Consider the following 23,097-nt stretch of genomic DNA (forward strand, 5'->3'; position numbering starts at 1 on the left):
CGAACCTCTAAAACTATCTTAAATGTTGAAAAAAAATGTTTCATAATTTTCTTTCATATTCATCATGATATGATTATTATGTATTACGTATGAACTTCCCTCTGGCAGACGTATACTTTACGGAAATTTGTACAATCGTCAAAAGAAACTGAACAAGTATAAAAATGAGTTGTCGAACTCGAGAGGGATTTCAATAACACAGCGCGCACGTGTTTGTAAGATATATATTGACAGAGAGATAGTAAAAAATCACTCTTCGTGAATCAATGAACGACACTACTCAAACATTGCGCACCACGTGACCGAACGATCTAGACCAATCGGCGCGTCGTATCGATACGACTAGCCCGGGACACAGTATTTGGGCTCGCGTGTGTTGTAAGACGTATACAGGAAAATAACCGGACGATGGATGAAGACACTGAAAATACTTAGCATGGGAAGATTGCGTCGGATCTATAGTTTGATCATTTACGCTACTTTATTGACCTGTACGCGACAAAATTGGCTGTAAGTACAACAAACTCATTTATCCATGACGGACATTCAGAAAAATATCATTTCCGAATAAAGTTCAGTTGTAGTATTTCAGTTTATTGAAATGAATTCACTATTCTAAGTCTCAATTTGTATTTCTAATTCAATTTTATTGGAGTTTATTCCAAAGTGTTCACTGTGTTTCTAATTCAAGTCACCATTTGATGAATGAAAACGATATCATGGCAAATCATGTCCAGTTTTCACATCATGTGGTTATCACTGTGGTTTTATATCAATAGATTTCTGGGACCAGTTCCAAAGTTGTGAGTTTAGATTCGAATCAGAGTTAACTCATTGAAAATTAACTATTTTCCCTATGAGTAAACTCTTAACTCACAACTGTGGAACTAAAATCGTGGTTGGTGATAACATTTTACAATACGCGTTTATTCCTGCAGTTTCAGTAACAAAAAAAAAGAGTAATCTTTTTCTTCAATGTTTTACAATCAGTTGTATTTACGCAACAAGAGACTGAGGCAAAGCCAGATATAATGGTGCTATGGCCAGGCAAGGATGAATGCTAATATCTCATCATGGACTCTAAAACAAATTCGTTATTTAGAGTCCATGCTCAACCTATACACCACACAAACATTACATTTCTTATCTAACATATCTGATATAGTAATATGGGAAAATAAAAAAAAACCTAGGAACTAGTATCTAGTTTATGCGTCCATGCGGTGAAACCGTCTGTCCTCAAACATTTACGGCGGAAATGAGTCGTAAAAAACAATTAACAGGACGATAATTCGTCGCGATGAAGCTTTGATAGCGTTAGTCAGAGAGTCGGGATAACGACCGGATTTTACCGAAGATTTATGTCGTAGTTTTAACCTGTGAATCAGTCACCGGATGCGGCGGGTAGAATTGATCTATTTACCTGTAGGTTTTTATTTTCATTTTATCACCGTATGCTGAATCATGCATCGAGTCAGAATCTTTACCGATTCGAGTTCATCACATCGCTTATAGGCATACACCATGTAGGGTAGTTTTTTTAATATTTGATATTCTGTATCATTTCAGATATCTCGGTGTTGCTTCGATAGCTTCGGCCAACCAAGACGCGTGTAATTTGGTGCCCGGATTAGTGCGCCAGCAACAGGAAGTATGTCGGGCGAATCCTCGTGCGATACCGTGTATCGGGTACGGAGCGCGTCAGGGTATCGGTGAATGTCAGTATCAGTTCAGAGGTGAAAGATGGAACTGTACGGCTACAAGACAATTCTCAGTATTCGGTCCCATGTTAACCACTGGTATGTGTGTGGTGATGGTAATATTAATGATCTTATTCGATATCTTACTTCATTAATGGGTTCGAATCCTTGTGGATGCAGTCTGTCAATCTTTCACGTTCTGGTCACTTATCAATCCGTGGTTCATGGGTGCGAATTCTAGGGGTGGAGACGGAGTTTCGTCGTCGAATTTCCTCTCTGGTATCCCACCCCTCAATTGGGAAACCAGCTAATAATTCCCGAAGCGTAGGCAAAAGATAGTCTTAATTTCGTGAAGGATTTTCAAAAAATTAATGTACGACGTACATGTATATATTGCTCTAATTAGCCATTAGTGGTTTATCGATAGATGAAGGACTGTTTCGGATTGCTTTGAAGCAACTGTTAGCTTGTACAAATGAAAACAGCCCAATCGGCCAAAAAAGAATATTAAAGAAAAAATGGAGAAACAAATTTTTCCTTCATATTGTTTTCGACGGATCTGAATTTGTCTTCGCGTCACTTCGAGCGGATATTATGTAATCATGCGGTTTAAAAAAAGCTCGTACAAGTCTGGGAAATTAATATCAGACTTTCTTCTAAATATTTTCGTTCCTTTCAGTTCGTTTTTCACTGAGAATGATCAATAGTCAGTAATAGCAATTAAATTTGACAAATTGCTGTGTGAACTCACCACCTATATGCGGTTATGAATCGCGGTTGACAAAGATAAAGTCGTTCTAACATTTTCAGTTAATCCCTTTGACCCGCAGGTTACTGATATTGATGAGAAAATGTCGCTACGTTTTAACGTTTTTGCACGATTTACATTTAACAATGCCACGAGCATGAATGGATGAAATGTGAAATATATGGACTGGCCTAAAAAGACGTTCACTGATCGCGATAACGTGTTCAAGTACTCTCTCTCTCTCCTAAAACGGGCAGTTTTTACACGTCCTAAAGCGTTTTATCTACGCTGCGAATCTACTGTTTTTATTCATGACTTTGTAATGCAATTTTCAGCGAACAATTCGCTATGGTTTGCCACTTTTTTCGCCGTCACAATTCACGCACAGCGAAGCCCAATAAATAAAGTGTCAAATACGAACAATCGCGATATAAAAGACAAGTATGTCATTTGTATACACCTTATGTTCTATTTCAGCGAACATGTGGAGATTGCTTTTTACCTGTTTAATCGATTTCCACCTATTTAGATCCGATATTTCATTGTGCATTATGAATTTCTTCTGCTATTTTGCTTTTAAACTTATCGACAAATTCTAGATATTACTATACCTGTAATTCAGGCCGTGGCACTTCAGTTAGTCGTTTTACACGACCCACATTTTTTTCAAAACAGAAATCAAATTTCGTTTATTCAACTTCGGCTATTATACAGAAAAACTAACATTTCATTTCTTTGCCTAATAAGACAAAAAAAGACGTCAAAATGTATATTAAATGTTTGCTTGTCTAAACTGTCGTTTCAACAAACGTCAACTTTTTTATTGACAAAGATTCTAATGTAAATATTTAAAAAGTCATTAATACGTATGCAGCCACATATACAGATATTTTATATAATAAGCTAGAATTCCGATTCGAAGATTACATGAACACGATTCCCATTGGATTAAGAAAAGAAAATTAGTGCAATTTTGTTATGAATCATACTATATTCTGTCAGCGAAGTGTCTACAAATCGTTTAAACCTTTTAAATGTAATTATGATATATCTTTATTTGTTTCCTTCCTGAGAGACTTTTTTTATAACTGCCTTAAGTAAGTTATGTGTAAGAAGAGGAAAGGGTAATGCTGGGGCGAGCCATATAACAGTTTTGTCAGTAAATCTGACTCTAACGGCCCGTAGCGTGAGTAGTATGTGGATGTGCTCGTTTCTAACTCGTTTGGAACTAGGAGGGTCTGATTTTTGAAAACTCTCAAGATTTGATCCACAGATATAGCCTCAAAGCGCAATGTAACAAAGGTCTTGATGAATTGATAATTACACGTGTTTCGTTCTAATAATTGTGAATGTAAATTCTTATGTACTTGACTTTGCAGGAGGGTTAGTTCAAACCCCCAAACCCGCGGTACGCTCAGTGGTCCGGACCCCTTCCCTTCCCATTCAGATGGCCCTTTTCGTCAATACTGAAATCGTTAAAACCTGTTAATTTGAATCTGATCCTCTCATAAATTGCAACCTTTCGTTTGTATTTCTTGAAACATATTTAAAACCGAGAGTGGGACCACGCGGAACCCCAATAGAGGCTGCTTTATCCGAGAAACGCTTTTTCTTTTTTTCTGGACCCCGGCCTTCAGATTTCCCTAGATCCGTCCCGATACGGGAATCTTTGACTCAATCTGTATTGCGTGATAATTATTTGGTGTTTGTTTCAGGTACACGGGAAACTGCATTTATCCACGGGATCACGAGCGCCGGGGTCGTACACGCCGTCACTCAATCCTGTAACGCTGGAAATCTAACCGACTGTTCCTGCGACATGTCTAAAGCCGGCATGAGAACCGCCGATGGTTGGCAGTGGGGCGGATGCAATGATAACATCAACTACGGAGTCTGGTTCGCGAAAGCGTTCGTCGATGCTCCAGATATATTCGACCCGGTGACTGGCGTCGGGGTCAAAAACATGGCCAATCTACACAATAATGAGGTCGGGCGACAGGTAATGCATGGACATACGACTCTAAAACGTAAATCCCGCAATTGTAAATTAACGAAAAAAAAGATTATTAGAAATATTTCGGGTAATCTGAAATTAGCTTTAGACCGAAGAAGAGTGGTTAGTAACCACCCGATATATTTCTGATATTTTTCTAATGAACTTTTAAGTCAGTATACTGCACCGTGGATAGTGTGATCTAAAGTGATCCATAAGGCTTTGAGGCAACTAATAGCTATTCCCATTGTGTACAGTATATAGCATTAAAGGTTAACTGTCATTATTTGATGTCTAATTTTCTTTCTCATCATTATTTATGGAATTTCAAATCATCCATAATATTGTGTTAAGACATTTTTTTACGACGAATAAAAGATTGAAAGAAAATATATATATAACCAGAATCGAGCAGTTCCTCTCTTAAAGCAGATATATTATTCATTACGTTTAAAACGGTTTAAAGAGCACAAGTGGGTATGAAATATGCGTCGAGAGCGCGCTATTCATGTATAACGTTCATCATAAATTAAATCTACCGCGGATATATAAATTCTTAATTCGGGGTGGCCTTTTAGACTGACGGAATTATAAACATCGTCCAAATATGAACAAAAGATTTGTACAAACACCGTTAGAAGATAGCCGTGTATAACAAACTATAAAACTGTAATATCATTGTGAAAGTCACGCGCGATTCTGACTTTAATAAACACCTGCACGTACGACTAGCACGTACAATCTTCGCCTATATCGCGTTTGAACTTCTCAAACAGAACCTTGGAAATGATATATACTTTTTTTCAAATGTGGAATATATATCCTGGTTATTAAGTTTATATAAACATGATTATTTCACTGCGGAAATGAAATTCGTTATTTAGATGTCAACCATTAAAGAAACGCCCGGCTCGTGTTGTAACGGTTATAGATAATCCCACCCTAAGACTCCCCACTCTGATAAAGATAATCCCACCCTAAGAATGATGAATAAAGTCCGAAATGTTTCCTTTTCTTAGTACTTTTGAAGATGACCATTGGGATATAGTCGAAACGTTACACTAGCTCAATGAAACATTTCCGACTCTTTTTATTCTCAGTGCGCAGTGATTTTATAATCTTTAAAACACACAGTGTTTCATCATTGGTTATAATGAGGACAACATCAGTATTCCTGAAGATGACTATTGGGATATAGTCGAAACGTCAAATTAACTACTAAAAATAAAAACATTCGGGTTTTGTTTTTCATTCATAGTGTGAGATTTTCTATATCAATTTAGATGTATGTTTGCTTATATGATTTTCAAGTCGATTCGCTAATCCGCTAAAAGTTCATTAATGTTCACAACCATTTTGAAAACAAATATTATCATCTATTAAAACTAGGATCGTTCGAGAACTCGAGGTTTACATACTCTTCCTTCGTGTTAAGTGTGTCAAAATATTCGCCAGTAAACTGTTTATTGACTGAACGTGACTGAAATAAGAACATGTTTCGCCCCTCTCGCTCAACTGATGACAGCTCAATCGTCCGACACAATATCTCGTCGTCAACTTATCTTGATGATGATTATAATGATATCTTCGCGTTGAAATAGTTTCAAACGAACACCTGGGGACATTCTTTTTAAAGACCCTTCTTAATTCCGCTAAACAGACAAGAGTGTTTTTTAGACCTATCCCAACATTTTCAACAGGGATATTTTGAAACTTAGTGCATTTTGATAGAATCTAATACAATTTCCAAGTATTTACGTGACATTAGAATATATAGACGTATAGGCCCACGTTTTGTGAAGTTACTTATTAGTTTCTGGTGGAGAAATTGCCCCCAAAAAAAATTGCCATTGTTTTTCAAAAGGGCACGAGAAAAATAGCGACAGGAGCACGTGCTCGGTTGCGCTCTCGTCCGGATCCGCACCTGTAAACGAATTCTTGCGGTTATCTCCAAGTTCTTTCTTTTTATTTCAAAAAATTTGTTTTTGGTATTAATGCTCATGACATTGTTCTTTATCGATGCTTATTGTGTTTCCTACAGGTAATAGTCGATGCTATGAAGTTAGTGTGTCGATGTCACGGCGTTTCGGGGTCGTGTTCGGTTAGAACCTGCTGGAAACGGATGCCGCAGTTCAGGCATGTCGGTAACATCATGAAATCGCGGTACGAACAAGCCGTCCGCGTCGCTCAGAGATCAAAACGTAAACTACGTCGCAAAGATCGCACCAAACGACGCGTTCCCATTCCGAAAGACACGTTAGTATTCTACGAACATTCGCCGAACTATTGTAAACGAGATACTAGAAAAGGCGTGTTCGGCACTAGGGGCAGACGTTGTGATAAGAACGCGAAAGGTTCTCATAACTGCGAGGTTCTCTGCTGCGGTCGAGGATATAACACCGAAATGATACAAACTGTGCGACGATGTCGTTGTAAATTCGTTTGGTGCTGTCAGGTTAAATGTAAAATATGCAAAACGGTTCACGAAAAATATACATGTAAATAGAAAAAGAGAATAATGTACATATCGAAAAAAAAAACGTTTCGTCTTTGTTTTTCGTGTTTTATGTGGAGCGGTGTGGCCGAATTGAGCTTTCGGCTCTCGGATGCCAGGTCGTCGAAGGTTCGAACCCCGTACCTTGCCGAAGTGTCCTCGGGCAAGACACTTATCCTTATTGCCTCTCTCCACCCATGAGTTAATGGGTACCTGGCCACGGGGAGAGATGACTGATACATGTTAGAGTATAAAATTGCCGGGGTAATAATACCGAAAAATGTAAAACGCTCTGAGCAGCTTCGCTGGATTTAGCGCTATATAAGACATATATTATATTAACATACACCACATAATCTCAGTTTCAAGAAGTCTTCCATTTCTCTGTTTGGTTGAGTTTGCAGTTAACACGACTTTTTATCAATGTATTTGTTTTTGGAAATATGAAATTCTACAATAAGAATGAAATATAGATTCCTAAATATTTCCATGAAGTAGCTTTTTACGTTTAGACTCCTAATTAGATAGTTTTCTTCACGAGTACTGATTTTTGGACTCTATCTTATTGGTTTATTTGGGTTAGTATCATTTCTGACGTGTATTAATTATCTACACAGGTTTCATCATGACTTTTAAGGATAAGATGTCGCAGCTCGCGCAATATATATATATATATATATACATATATTGACAAATTCATTGAACCGAAAAGAAACGAATGTAAGAAATCTAGGAACACGTGCACCTTTGTACGTTGGCTCGTGTGGTCCACTTATTGAATCCTAAAAAAAACTGACGTGCCGTTACGATTAGCAAATATTCCTTGTCTTTATTAGTACGAGGCTTTCGATCTATTGTGCACCGATGTAGTGAAAAACCGTAACCGATAAAACACGATTCCTGTGAAACATCAGCTAATTTCATATTGTTTTTTTTTTCGTTTTTACTCTTTGATTTATCGATGCTAAGAAGGTTTTTCAGTCTGCCGTTTATATAACGAACAATTTTTTGAAAAAAAATGGTTACTAGTAGCGGTGACTTCGTACCTTCGTACTTTGGACTGAAAGCGTCATTTTCCCAAGTAACTAAGTCCGACTAACACGGTTCCAGAAATTCCCAACAGATGCTACAGGAACACCTAATGACGTCATCGGGTTTCCATTGGTATAGATTAGACCTAGAGACCTAATATCATTTGTTTCTAAAGTCTAGTAATGTCGATCGCCTCGTGAGTCTGATTGAAATCACCACTAGTTCTGATAAAGCAGAATTACAGAATTCTAGAGAATTCTACTTTTTTCATATACGAATCTATTCTGATGGAGACAGTGAATAGAAACTATTTCTTTGATGACAATTTCCTGCACAGTGAAGATGGGTGTTACTATTTAGATATATATATGATTACAGACTGTGCCCCATGCGTTATTGCACCATTGAAGAGAGTTGTTGAACGCGGTCTGCAGTATCTCTTGTTATTCCAATATAGGAGCTAGCTCTGAATGCTGCCATACATGAATTTCACATCCGAACTCACATCCACCACGAAGACGAAGTCTCTTCGATGTGTTTTGCCACCAGAACGATGGGATTTCGTGTTTAGTGTCAACATCTACCAATTCGGATATTCAACAGCTTCACTTCTAGGAATGATTCTAAACTCTATCTCTATTGTGATATTCAGAAGGATCGGTCGCTCCACTTATCAAACTATTATAATTCTTGCCTGGTTTGATTTACTGTTTCTTGTTTCAGTGTTTCTACTTTATCCGTTTCGTATTATTGTTATCGAGATCGCCAGACCCCCAGGTATTAAACTGCTCACGCGTTACGATGATTGGTATTTTGGACACGAAATTATAATATGGGCAATGCCATTATTTTATACATTTCAAACTGCAAGAAATTGGGCCGTTGTGATTGTGAATTTTGAAAGACTTCTGGTCGTCGCGAGTCCGCTCTACTTTAGGCGATTCTGGAATAAAAAACAAATAATTTTTCTCTCGGTTTTCAACGCATTTCTTTCTGCAGTTTATTTCTGGCCGCATTATTTTCCACATAATTTACCTGGAAGGGCCACACATCCTTGTGCTAGGGGATTATTTACACTGGGAGCGTTTGGAGCCAAAACAACCAGAACTTCGTTTAAATATTTCAGCGGCATCGGACATAGCTTCACTTTCATGACCTACATTCTCATGACTATACTTGTACCTTTTAACATTTTGATGGCGATAAATTTCACTTTGTTCGGAGTATTGATATTTAGAAAACGGCTTCAAAAGAAACAACTTCTTCACGCGGACACAGCGGCGCCCAGTAAGAATAATACCGAACTCAAAATATTAAAAATGGTTCTCTTGATTGTATTGATGTATTTTATATTTGAAATCCCGGCATGTTTGGAACGTGTTTTAGCTTTCATCAAAGCTAATTTTGGATTACGTCACGGTCTGTCCGGAGCTGAACTAATGGTTTTGCGTAAAGTAGGAATTTTGCTCAGTGTTTTTGACTCATCGGTAAACTTCTTTGTTTATTGCGCGACAAATAAAACATTTAGAAAAAAGGCTAAGCATGTCTTACTTATCGATTATCTGTGTGATTCCAAATAAAACAATTATCCAGATTAGACAAAATCAAACAATTATTTGCCGAGACAATAGAAATAAATGCCATAGTTTATCTATATTCACTGTTGCAGATAATAGATGAGCTGAACTTGCGAATAAAATCCCGCATCCAAATTCTTCTCATTTTCGATGAAATTTCATCCGAAACAACGACTGAAATTACGACCTTATTTTTGAATCCTATTCAATATTCTAATCGGTCGATACATTATATTCATCTTTGTGAACTGGGTGAAGTTTTGGCTTCGATCTTCTTGAGCCAACATCCGATGAAGATCCACATTCTTCATGTAAAAACCCTTTTTCGAGCGGGGTATCACGGGTATTATGACGTCACAAGTTTTCCACAATGGAAGTTGTCACGAAAAAAATTCGTTTCCTCACAGGCACTCGCCGATGGGCTTGGGATACAGTTCCCAGGGTTTTTGATAGTGTATTTGTGTTTTGAGTGGTTATTCTGCTATAAATCCCAGAAAAACGTCTTGGTACTGGTATGTTTAAAAGATAATGGCCGCTGGCTCCACACACGGCGACCTCAATACACTAACAAACTTCGTTTTTCAATTTAAAATAAAAACTTTTATTTTATATGACACTTTCTAGTGATATGACAGTTATATATCCTATCATTCCATCCGACTGTGAAACACTGCCAATTTGTGAAACGCCTTTAGTAATATAAAAGAACTACAGACGTTTCACAATTTTTTTACTTCAAAATGACACCATCGACAACAATTTTTCTTGTGGCAGAATTAAGCTTTCGGCTCAGGGATGCCAGGTCGTCGAAGGTTCGAACCCCGTACATTGCCGTAGTGTCCTCGGGCAAGACACTTATCCTCATTGCCTCTCTTCACCCATGAGTTAATGGGTACCTGGCCACGGGGAGAGATGGCTGATACACGTTAGAGTATAAAATTGGGCGGGGTAATAATACCGAAAAAATGTAAAACGCTCTGAGCAGCCTGGCTGGATTTAGCGCTAGATAAGACATATGCTATATTAATCATACACCACATAATCTCAGTTCTAAGAAGTCTTCCATTTCTCTGTTTGGTTGGGTTTGCGGTTAACACTAATTTTTATCAATGTATTTGTTTCTAGAAATATGAAATTCTACAATAAGAATGACATATATCAGCATATAAGTGAGTGACCGCTCTGCGATCTTGCACTGGTAATATAGATTCCTAAATATTTCCATGAAGTAGCTTTTTACGTTTAGACTCCTCCTAATTAGATAGTTTTCTTCACGAGTACTGATTTTTGGACTCTATCTTATTGGTTTATAATAATATATACCATATGTTACCATTGGTATAGATTCAAACTTAACGTTTTCTTTTAAAGCAAATTTCCTGATTACAATTGAGAGAATCAATATCATTTGTTTCTAAAGTCTAGAAATGATGATCGCCTCATGAGTCAGAGTGAAATCACAACTAGTTCTCATAAAGCTTGACTCAAATATACAGAATTCTACTTTTTTCATATACAAATCTATTATTCTGTTGGAGACGGTGAATAAAAATTATTTCAGCAGGTTTCTTGCATGACGTTTTCCTACTCAGTGGAGATGGGTGTTACCCCTGTAGATATACAGATGATTACAGACTGTATCCCATGCGTAATTGCACCATTGAAGATAGTTGTTGAACGCGGTCTGCAGTATCTCTTGTTATTCCACTGAAGCTAGCTCTGAATGCTGCCATTGAAATATGAATTTCACATCAGAACTCACATCCACGACGACGACCGAGTCTCCTCGATGTGTTTTGCCACCAGAACGATGGGATTTCATATTTAGTGTCAACATCTACCAATTCGGATATTCAACAGCTTCACTTCTAGGAATGATTCTAAACTCTATCTCTATTGTGATATTCAGAAGGATCGGTCGCTCCACTTATCAAACTATTATAATTCTTGCCTGGTTTGATTTACTGTTTCTTGTTTCAGTGTTTCTACTTTATCCGTTTCGTATTATTGTTATCGAGATCGCCAGACCCCCAGGTATTAAACTGCTCACGCGTTACGATGATTGGTATTTTGGACACGAAATTATAATATGGGCAATGCCATTATTTTATACATTTCAAACTGCCAGAAATTGGGCCGTTGTGATTGTGAATTTTGAAAGACTTCTGGTCGTCGCGAGTCCGCTGTACTTTAGGCGATTCTGGAATAAAAAACAAATAATTTCTCTATCGGTTTTCAACGCATTTCTTTCTGCAGTTTATTTCTGGCCGCATTATTTTCCACATAATTTACCTGGAAGGGCCACACATCCTTGTGCTAGGGGATTATTTACATTGGGAGCTTTTGGAGCCAAAACAACCAGAACTTCGTTTAAATATTTCAGCGGCATCGGACATAGCTTCACTTTCATGACCTACATTCTCATGACTATACTTGTACCTTTTAACATTTTGATAGCGATAAATTTCACTTTGTTCGGAGTATTGATATTTAGAAAACGGCTTCAAAAGAAACAACTTCTTCACGCGGACACAGCGGCGCCCAGTGAGAATAATACCGAACTCAAAATATTAAAAATGGTTCTCTTGATTGTATTGATGTATTTTATATTTGAAATCCCGGCATGTTTGGAACGTGTTTTAGCTTTCATCAAAGCTAATTTTGGATTACGTCACGGTCTGTCCGGAGCTGAACTAATGGTTATGCGTAAAGTAGGAATTTTGCTCAGTGTTTTTGACTCATCGGTAAACTTCTTTGTTTATTGCGCGACAAATAAAACATTTAGAAAAAAGGCTAAGCATGTCTTACTTATCGATTATCTGTGTGATTCCAAATAAAACAATTATCCAGATTAGACAAAATCAAACAATTATTTGCCGAGACAATAGAAATAAATGCCATAGTTTATCTATATTCACTGTTGCAGATAATAGATGAGCTGAACTTGCGAATAAAATCCCGCATCCAAATTCTTCTCATTTTCAATTAAATTTCATCCGAAACAACGACTGAAATTACGACCTTATTTTTGAATCCTATTCAATATTCTAATCGGTCGATACATTATATTCATCTTTGTGAACTGGGTGAAGTTTTGGCTTCGATCTTCTTGAGCCAACATCCGATGAAGATCCACATTCTTCATGTAAAAACCCTTGTTCGAGCGGGGTATTTCACGGGTATTATGACGTCACAAGTTTTCCACAATGGAAGTTGTCACGAAAAGAATTCGTTTCCTCACAGGCACTCGCCGATGGGCTTGGGATACAGTTCCCGGGGTTTTTGATGGTGTATTTGTGTTTTAAGTGGTTATTCTGCAATATCCGAGAAACAGTGTCTTGGTACTGATACGTTGAAAAGATAATGGCCGCTGGCTCCACACATGGCGACCTCCAAACACTAACAAACTTCGTTTTTTCAATCTAAAATTAAAACTTGTATTTTATATGGCACTTACAAGTGATATGACAGTTATATATCCTATCATTCCATCCGACTGTGAGACACTGCCAATTTGTGAAACGCCTTTAGTAATATAAAAGAACTAAAGACGTTTCACAATTTTTTTACTTCAAAATGACACCATCGACAACAATTTTTCTTAAAACGGTACCGTAGAACTATAATAAGTATATTCACCCTGGATCGAGCCCCAAACTATAGCGGATACAACACGGAGGAATTTTCATCGTTCATGACAATTTTAAAATCAAGGCAAAACGTTAAAAAACAAACAATGAAATATTCTTAAAACTACTTGTGCCATTTAAACATTGAATATGCCACTCGTGTCGATATTAGTTCAAATTATAATCCAAAGATTCTTTCACTAATTTAGTTATAAAAGGCATAGGTTATCGAATTTAACAATCATTTCATCATCCTCGCTTGCCAGGGGTCCGGTATCACTCCCGAACTCGCTTCCACCAGCGGGGAACAGCTTTAGCGTAGTGGGTTCGAATCCCTTGACGGGTGAAGATGTCATTTCATCGATTCAGTTACTTTAGGTGAAATTATGGGATTCGACCATAGCATTCTCAATTTGCTGCTTCGCTACAAATCGGCACAGGCAGAAACCAATGCGCATGCGTTGCATTAGGTTACGCAGTGACTTTTCTCCGAGATTAGTGAAGGTTAAGTAGACCTGATAATAAAAATAGTTTCCGCATAGTTTTCTGCATTTTTCGGTGGGTTGGCTACAAATATGCCGCTAAACTCTACCAAATCCACTTCAGTACGACATGAATTTTCGGGGGGAATTTGTAGCCTGCATGTGAGTTACTTTTATTTATGACTTGAACAAAAATTATCAACCTTTAAGCGGGCTAAACGTAGTCAAGACTTCGTGAACGTGAAGAGAAGGCGTTGTTCGTTGACGTTGTTGTTGCCGTTGGGGCGCCCTTGTTACCGAGACGACACAATAATCTACACCGAAAAATGAAATCTAGCATTTCTATTGATTTGTTATCCGTTTTAACGCTGAAATAGTCAATAATTAATACCTTTACATATTGTTGATTATTTTTAAGGAAGTGAATATTTTGCCATAATTATATTAATATGTGAATATTTATATGTGGCTTTATTGTTGTAAATGCCATTTGGCTATTTGTAATAACATGAACTGATAGAAATAACAATAAAATCATTTCATTAAGTTTAGGGTTAGGGTTTCCATAGGGTTACGCTCTCTAGAGGGGAGGGTTAGCTAGGTGGTCTGTTTGTTGGGGTCAGCAAATCGTCACCACAATATGTTTGATATAATTCCGTGGTTTTCTTCGAAAAAAATATTCAGTCCGGAATTTTTGAGGATGTAATTTCTTAGGGATACATTTGAGTCAATCTCTGAAGAAAGTCATAGTCAGAAAGATAGGCAGTATTTGGTGCATGAGGGCAACTGGCTGGATACAGTCAGTTGCTCGAATTTGTCGATGTGAGCTAGCTTACGACTGTTCCAGCCAGTTGTTCTACTTTTCAGCAACTAGTTGTACTCAGTTGCTGTCATATCCGTCGATGTGAGCGCTGCATAATCAACAACACATGGTTGCAACTGACTAAAACAAAGCAAAATGACACATGATTTGTGATGCCCTCAAGAATATTTGTTAGATAACACATGTCATATGCTGTCGATGTGCGCAATATGGACCTAGAGACTGGCACGAGCTACACAGTTTGTTGGTTTTTGCTTGATTTTCACTGTGCTCGCTCACTAGCAACTACTGGTAGATATGATCAGTTGCTAGTTCAATGTAGACTAGGCATAAGTTTTAGAGACCGAAACAGGTATTCATCTCTAGATATAAGAGTAAATGCACCTGACTATTTAAAGAGTCGTGTATTTTTTTCAGTGTTAGATCAGTTAGATAAAACCCTACGAATTAACCACCATGCAAAACTGCTATACGAAAAAAGATCGCTCCACTGGCGGAGAAATAGCTGACGAACAAAATGAACGTCTGACGACGAAACACATTCAGACGTTATCATTCCTTCAAGAGATCGTCAACGAAAACAAACAGCTTAAAGATCGTGTTAGCGAATTAGAGGTAAATGGAAATTCGGTATTTCTTGCCCTCGCCACTGAGTTCTTGCCTTGAAAATTTGCCTTTTCTGACTCCAATTTATGACCGGGTCATTGCATATATGTCAGACCCCTATATTTTTCCCATGTTAACCATTTGGCACCATTGAAAACGATTGGCCTGTGCATATCTACCACGGACCAAATTTGGCCTTAGGTTAAAAACTTTTGTTTGGTCGCAACTTTGGTAAGTTAGGCCTAATTGTTGACATTTCTATTGTAATTTAGGCGCAGATTGCTGAGTGCGCTCATATACACGACCTCGCTGAAAACAGCCAAGACCGAATCAAAGAAATACAAGATCAGTATTTGAAAAGAGCCGATGAAATAAATGAAATGCTCGTTGAGAAACATAAAGTTGAGGTAGAAAATGAAAATTATTCAAACAACGAATAGAGACAAATAGCGTGATTTTACGCTTGTGAATTAAATAGAAATAATTTTTCAGTTGAACAAGATAAATCAAGATAAACTGCAAGACGAACAAACGTGGTTTCAGGAGAAACGTCAGGTATATATCTGAAGTTAAGAACTTCTTTCTATCATTTTGCTCTAATAATTCTCGTCATTGATTTAATTTATTCCAACGGAGGATATCCAAGGGGAAGAACAGGGGATCTAAAAATCCCCCTGCTAAAAATGTCACTAGTTTCCCTGAAATTTTACTGGAAAATGAAAATTGTTGAACTGATACTTAAACAGTTTGAGAAGTTTGTTCTCTGTATTTCTAGAAATGAGTTAATAATGTTTTCCGATGAGTTTTCTTCCAGGGTGCCCTTTTAATTAAACGATAAGCCCTATTTTTGGGGGTGCACCCGTGCCTGAATCAGACCTGAGATCCGCATCTGATCCAGAGACTTCAATATTCTTATTAATGATTGATTGATAAGATTTATGAAATGGTTTCCACGGCTGGTGCTGCAATCTGGGAGCAGAGAATAGCACTGCAGTAACCGTTACAATATCTCTGGAATGTGCTGCCGTCTTGTTTAGAATAGAAAACTAGATGTCATTTAACTGCTAGAAGTAACTTCGAATAAAAAGGTCAATTCCTAATCGCTGATATGTATATCATGCAAAACGTCATGGATTATGAATCTATGTTTATGTAGAACCAAGTAGTAAGATGTAGAGACAATGTAGTAATTTAAAGGTAGACTACATGTAGTTTCATTCAAGACATGAGTTTAAGCTCGTTTACCCGATGAAGCGCTGTAGATAAGTAGCGAAAGCTCGTTTATTCGAAATAAAACTAGTTAACCTGTAAAGTATAATGTGTCTCAGTGTTTTACTGATTCGACATAAGTTAGCACCAGGCGCCTCAACTTAGCGTCTCTTGCATTATTATCCAAATATTCCCTACACAAATCTACTTTCTCTAAAGTTAATCTCAAAAACTCTTATCATCTCTTATCTGTTGCTCATATCTTTCCTTATTCTCTCTCTTGCATTGAGTGCCTGCTGCATTTAAAGGCCCACTCGGAAAAGCGCGCTTCAATATTTATTTGTATTTTTTTTCTCTGGTTTAAAAAGAATTTTCTCCCCGATTTTGTCGTTCTACTTTTCGTTGACATAAACGTTGAATTGAATTTAAAAAAGTCTCTTCATCTATATAGAACGAACTGTAATACCGTTAAACGGCTGAACATTTGAAATTTAAAATGAAACTAATTCCGTTTCTTACGATTCTTCTTATTCCTCGCCCGCTTTAATCAAGGCGGTTATCAATATTTTCGTGCGATGCGCGAAATGCGCCCGAAACTAAAATCCGCGCATTCTATCGCGTATCTATCTATCTATATCGCGGTTGTAAGTGGCGGTGGCGCGGTGTCAATAGCCTCGATACATAAAAAAAGATCGCTTGCATATTGATTAGCCGATTAACATCCATCTTAATTACGCAGCTAGTAAACGAGCTGACCCCAGAGCAACTTAACGACAACCGAGCCGGCGAGGAATTTATCGACAACACAAGCTCTATACGCGCATTCGTGTTCCGTATTAATTGCGACATTTATCTTAATTAGCTTCTGGGCAAAGATTCATAAGCGAGTCGCGTAGAAGAATTCGTCTGCTGATGAATCGAGTGATTGGAGCGTGGATTCCGCAATATTCTCGCTGTCGACGCGCCGTAATGATATTATGAATATATATGTCATTTTTGACCCGTGGATTAATTGAGAGAAAGATGGATGAATGTTTAGATTCGGCGACGGTAATCGGGTAATTTTAAGCTTGATTGTCTATGGAAATGAACGTATGATCGGTGTGGAGACTGTCGTCTGCTAACCGCTCGCTCGCTCGCTCGCAGTTCGTTAACATTCGACGAAAAACAAGCTTCCTATGAAACGCGAATAAAAGAAGAGGGAAAATAATGGAATGATTGAGAACGCGCTTCTCGTCAAGTCATGACTATTATTTCCTATGGGTTCCAAGAACTCATCGATTCTTTAAAAACTGGAAAATGTTTTTGAAGGTGCTTGAAACTCCTTTAATTTGAGCAAAATATCAAAAACTCATTTGCTTGAAACTTTTTCAATTTTGAGAAATAGATTATTAGACACTTTAGAACTTGTACATTAGACTACGCCTAAATCAGTACAGTTGGAACCGGGATCTTTTTGTTTCCCTATTTACCGAATTAGAAACTGAGTTTAGTAGTGGTGTCGATAATAAAACCGTGCTTTAACAACCACTAAATTACTCAGATAAACAGTACTATTCTACCATTGAGATATGAACGTTAAGGCGCTTCCTTGAAATATGAAATGTTCTCCTTTAAAACTCTTTGACAACTTATAATATATCCAAGAATGACCGATCTGTATGGACCCTGATATTATATATAAGAATTGTGGCTGTTAGTACGTGTAGGCTGTCGTGAAATTTACTCACACTTCATTGAAATCGTATTTTGTCGCAGTAAAGTATATTTAGCGTGTGACACATGCAAAATGGTTACGTGTTTGATTAGATAATGAATATTAGACCTTGAGTCGGTCCGGTAGTTCTATCGTAAGCATTAGCGGGCAGTTCGATTTACGACTTAGATTGTGTCGTCAAGGCATCGCGATAAAATACTTCTTCATATTCATATATCATTCTATATAAAACTCTCGAGACATCGACCGCGAGTCTATAAACAACAAACCGCTCCGAATAGTATAGACTTCATTTAAACAATCTTCCGATAAAAGAAACAGTATTTCTGTTTCTATTTCTGAACTTTTATTGTGATCTTCTTTTTCTGCCATCATTAAAAATTCGCAGATACCACACAATCACGTAGTCCTTACGGGTTTTAGAAATTTGTTCCTATTCCCTGAAAACGCTATGGAAATGTTGTTTTTTCCACTCTAATTATTTGTCCAAATGATTACTCCAAGGTCGACGGTATTGATAATTGGCATTTATTTACACCGAATGCGTTGCCAGTTCTATGTTGGCGATGTGTAACTCAGGGGGTATGAAAATTTTATAATCTGGATATGGAAAATGAAATTGGAAGACCCCGCAATCAGTTTATTCCAGTCGACCCGTGATATGCCGTTCAGATCGGGGATTCGTCACTCCGCTTCAAACGTTTTCCGTATATTTATAGATATAACTGTTTATTTTTGGGCATTTCTGCGTTGAATGTTTTTCAGTTGATGTCCGAAATCGAGAGGCTGGAAAAAGAACTGAAAGCTGGAAGCGAAGGAAACAAGGATTTCGTCAGCCAACTACAAGTGCGTATAACACAAACGAGTGCATGCTTCGTGTGCCGTCATCACGCCTTCGTTAACGAACTGAACCAACTATATGATATGATATATGATATGATATGATATGATATGATACATGTATGATTTATTTCCAAGTAAAATTCTTACAAAATTAATGAATAAGAAAATTCGTTGAAAATGTAATAATATTAAATGAAGGCCTGCTTTGAAGCAACAGATAGCTTATACAAGAAAGCAGCCTTAGAAAAGAGAGCCATATACTTTTCGATATCAAAATTTTTGAACAAGGTCGAATTTTAACACACTCGATGTCAATATATTTAATCCTGTTGGGGCTTGATAAAAGTGCTCTTGCTATTTGTGGTCGCCACTAACTGACAGGCGAATGCGTGGTTTATTTATCGTCCTGGGCAAATTATATAAATCTGTGTGTATATGTGCCTTTAATGTGTACATGGATAAATCTATAGTTGAATCTAATTAATCAGTTCGCGCGCGCGGAGCCGACCGACGATCCATTCACAGACGGAACAGTAGCATACACTTCGGACCGATCCATCTTCTAAAACTGCAGTAGTTCGTACGTCTGCGATTGCGAGAGCATTTCTGACGCAAATGATTAAAAACTGTCACACGAGACGCGGTTATTGGCGTGCGGTATTAGAACCGGTCACGTGATGTATATGTCGACCCGGCGAAATCGCTAACGATTCGCGATGACCGATTTTTTTTTTTATTTCGTAGAGATTCTTCGTATTATCAGCGATGCCTACAAATCGAATCAAAAATATCAAATCAACTTTATCGAACCGTAACGATGCACAAGTTAATATATATAGTCTTGGATAAACACAATTATAATGAAAGAAACAGAAATAGAGGGGAAAATATGGTTACAAGCATCCATTTATATATTTAGATAGTTCAAGCAGAGAAAATTTCAAAAGAAGTGTCTTTATGGAGTATATATGAATTAAGTCTAATTCACATAGTTCATATCAGTGTTTCTTCGATGTGAATATTTTCGGCGGTTAAGCGGGATTCGAAGTCCTCCGGGTTCGAAGTCTTCTATGGACGTATTGCATTCAAGACAGCGACCGGTTGTTTCTTACAGACACCGACAACTCGGTCGGTGCCCTGTCCTGTCAGTTCGTGTAGATTTATTGACAGTCAATTTCATTACAAATCTTTTGATTATTAAGTCATTAAGCTCTCAAAACTACTATAACGGCTCCATCGATCACAGCCAGTTTGGTATATTCTTTCGTACGACAGAACCAGTGTCTATATTTATTAGAAAGATGTATATCTCGCTTTTGTACGTTATTTCTTTCCTTTTTGTCATTGCGCTAACAAAGTTTCGAATATGATCCGGGGAATTCGCTGTCAGTGGCACAACACGGGTTTAAACCCGAGCTCTGTTTATCCGGCTGTCTTTAATTTCATTGCGAGTCTCGTCTTTAATTAGACATGTTTCCCTCGGCGCCCCGGTCTTTCGCCGGCGCAATTTCGGGATTAATATCTTCTTGTTCCGCGCCATAATTTCATTCACTGTCGGAATTAATTTTCTGTTTGTTATTGATCACCCTCAGACGAATACGACTTAAAGGCTTTTCTCGTCCGCAAAACAAGGCCAAGGTCAAACGTATATCAATGGCGGCGCGTATGATATTAATTACGTACATTGAATCATTAACCTGAAAGCACCGGTCAAAAACTGGTTACCACGGCAACGGTCATCTCTCATCCGCTGCCGCTGATGATGATGATGACGCAGTTGGTTTTATTTCGACGACTGGTTTATCTTTGATCCGTTAACGACCTCGCGGGACTGGAAGGTGGTCGTGATGATATTAACTGCTGATCGCTGGTGTGAAAAAAAAAAAGCGAAAGTCAATGGATTTTAATGACGGGTTTTCTATGCAGCGATCTCTTGACGGTTAACGCTCGCCATTATTCTTATTCTGACAGCTGTTTCTGATGCCCAACTGAGATCGTGGCATTAATGTGATTTCTATTGGGACGATCCCTATCTTCCCCTGCTACGGTTGTCGATACGGCCGAACCGAGTCGTTACAACGGACTTCACAGGGCATCGGAAAATCGATTTCATTATAACCGATACTTCACTGTTGTATCCAGTATGAAATTATTGAAATCGTCCTGTTCGGGACGAAATGATGAAGAATGTTGGTCCTTGGTTGAATATGAACGAAACGCTGTCTCGCACGTCTTACATGGTCGCCGCCATTTTAGTTTAATTCTAGGTTTATTTAGCCAATAAATTCTCGACAATGTAATATCTGAGGTTCGATTGTATAAGGAATGTTTAATCTTTGGTTTAACCGTTTTCTATACTTAGTAATTTGGTTGCAATTCACCCGCACCTTCCATATCGATGTTAGCATTAAATCTGGATACTTTCATTGATACAACATTTCCCTTATCCGTAGTCAGCTCATTTCGTTTCACTATTTTTCAGATGTTGACTCTAAAATCTGAGGGTATCGAACAAGAAAATGAACGAATGACGGAAGAGATTCGTAATTTAGAGCAGATAAACTCGACTCAGTTGATGGAAATAGAAAAACTGACGAAAAATAACATCGGCTACAAAAAACTGTCCGACGAAGTTGATTTGTTGGCGCAGAAAAACCGGGAACAACAGCTGAAAATCGACAAACTAGAAAAACAGCTGAACGACTGCAACGACGAGGAGCAGCGTAAACTAGTGGACCTGCTGAAAACAAAACTATCGAAACTTCACAAAGAGAAATTAACATTCACTGAGAAAGAAACCGATTTCGCGAGGATTATCGACGAACTCAGAGCCGAGGTCGAAACTTTAAAAGCGCATATCGGCCGATTCGAAGCCGATAAGTTACAGCTGCTGATGGAGTTAGAATTCGTGCACGGACGCGTTCGCGATTTAGAATCTCAGCTGGTGAAGTATCAGTCGGTCGAACGCGATCGTAACTTCAAGGATTTCGTCGCCGTAAAACGCACTGTGAATCTATTGAAAGACGAAAACGACGAACTGAAACAGAAACTGGTGACGAAGTCGAAATCGACGAGCATGCTGCCCAGTTTGAAGGGCACCGAGTCGGGTTATAGTCGAGCGAATTCTCGCCGGGATTCTCTTCACAGACAAGAGCGTAAAGGCAGTACGGCTAGTAATAACGCTTTACAACTTTACAGAAAATGAGACGACAATTTACTAAACAACTCGATGAAACGCTCTCGATCAGTTCGTGTTGAAACGATAGCGTACAATCCAAAAATCGAAATGAAAGAATGAAATAGAGTCCGAAATAGAACGATTACCACACTCAAACGTGGTGAACGGATAATAAGATAAAATCCCACTATCTACAAATTAAAAGAATTTTAAAAAAAAGAATCTGAAACACACCTGACGATGATCTCTAGGGTGAAATCGAAACGTCGTGTATTCTATATATTTTAGATTGAATAAATAAATTCTTGTTTTTAAATTCTTTTAATCTGTAGATAGTGGGTTTTATCTTAGGAGTCCGAAATGTTTCCTTGTGCAGATATTATTCTGAGTCTCTACAAGTCTCAGTCTCCTTGATCCTTCTGAACTCCTTCTGAACAGAAATTGCTTTTAAAGGTGCTTAAAACTCCCTCAATTTTAAGGAATGTAGTTAGTATAGTTGTACAGTAAACTACTCGGTACATTTGGGACCTGGATATTTTTTTGCCCAATTAGGCGCTTATCGAATTAGAAACCGATTTTAGTAGTGTTACGAATACAAATCAAAACCACCGAATTTATGGTTGGATAAACAGTACCGATTTGGGAGGAGTCTTTAGTAATTGAGATATGAACGTGATGTCGAAACTCCTCAAAATTTAATTCACATTCACACTTGATATTAAAGTGTCATTCCTGAGGATGACTATTAAGATATAGTCGAAACTATTAGCTCAATTCGGACTCTATTCTTCATTCACTTTTGAGAGCAAAATCGAAACCAAACAACCACAACATTCATCCTTCGAATGTCTATTTACATGAAATCATAACTACATACATTCGATGTATAAGAGATGTATTATGAGATACATAATATTGAAGATTTAACACAATCCACAATCCCCACTGGTTAGTCCACAATCCACACTGTGGTTAATCCACTATCCTTCATATCGATATATCTGATCAGTTTCGTTGCAGATGTTATATATTGTGTTCTATGTGGTTTGTTGCATTAAACAAACAT

At 37.8% G+C, this 23,097-nt stretch overlaps 2 protein-coding genes across 3 annotated transcripts; both read left to right on the plus strand.

Annotated features, from left to right (window-relative positions):
* Positions 1–359: 359 nt before the first annotated feature.
* On the plus strand, positions 360–6,957 carry LOC141902644 (protein Wnt-16-like). Its single transcript, XM_074790467.1, has 4 exons — positions 360–510; positions 1,570–1,799; positions 4,164–4,447; positions 6,483–6,957. The coding sequence occupies exons 1-4, from the start codon at positions 413–415 to the stop codon at positions 6,945–6,947; spliced, it is 1,077 nt and encodes a 358-aa protein (XP_074646568.1). The 5' UTR covers positions 360–412; the 3' UTR covers positions 6,948–6,957.
* A 6,731-nt stretch (positions 6,958–13,688) lies between these two features.
* Positions 13,689–23,097, plus strand: LOC141902636 (uncharacterized). Of its 2 annotated transcripts, none has more exons than XM_074790457.1 (6): positions 13,689–13,817; positions 14,896–15,093; positions 15,357–15,491; positions 15,577–15,639; positions 18,776–18,856; positions 21,336–23,097. In XM_074790457.1, the coding sequence occupies exons 2-6, from the start codon at positions 14,935–14,937 to the stop codon at positions 22,056–22,058; spliced, it is 1,161 nt and encodes a 386-aa protein (XP_074646558.1). In that variant the 5' UTR covers positions 13,689–13,817; positions 14,896–14,934; the 3' UTR covers positions 22,059–23,097. The 2 variants fall into 2 exon arrangements, with proteins under 2 accessions (XP_074646558.1, XP_074646559.1); XM_074790458.1 differs by having other exon boundaries at positions 13,697–13,731.

The sequence above is a fragment of the Tubulanus polymorphus genome, chromosome 3, assembly GCF_964204645.1.
Source record: "Tubulanus polymorphus chromosome 3, tnTubPoly1.2, whole genome shotgun sequence".
NCBI lineage: Eukaryota > Metazoa > Nemertea > Palaeonemertea > Tubulaniformes > Tubulanidae > Tubulanus > Tubulanus polymorphus.

What these genes read in the sequence shown, in the direction of transcription:
- LOC141902644 (XM_074790467.1), top strand. Translation starts at nt 413, where the DNA reads ATGAAGACACTGAAAATACTTAGCATGGGAAGATTGCGTCGGATCTAT. An exon ending in TGTACGCGACAAAATTGGCT is followed by an intron (nt 511 to 1,569) that starts GTAAGTACAACA and finishes GTATCATTTCAG; the next exon opens with ATATCTCGGTGTTGCTTCGA. An exon ending in ATAATGAGGTCGGGCGACAG is followed by an intron (nt 4,448 to 6,482) that starts GTAATGCATGGA and finishes TGTTTCCTACAG; the next exon opens with GTAATAGTCGATGCTATGAA.
- LOC141902636 (XM_074790457.1), top strand. Translation starts at nt 14,935, where the DNA reads ATGCAAAACTGCTATACGAAAAAAGATCGCTCCACTGGCGGAGAAATA. An exon ending in TTGAGAAACATAAAGTTGAG is followed by an intron (nt 15,492 to 15,576) that starts GTAGAAAATGAA and finishes ATAATTTTTCAG; the next exon opens with TTGAACAAGATAAATCAAGA. An exon ending in GGTTTCAGGAGAAACGTCAG is followed by an intron (nt 15,640 to 18,775) that starts GTATATATCTGA and finishes AATGTTTTTCAG; the next exon opens with TTGATGTCCGAAATCGAGAG.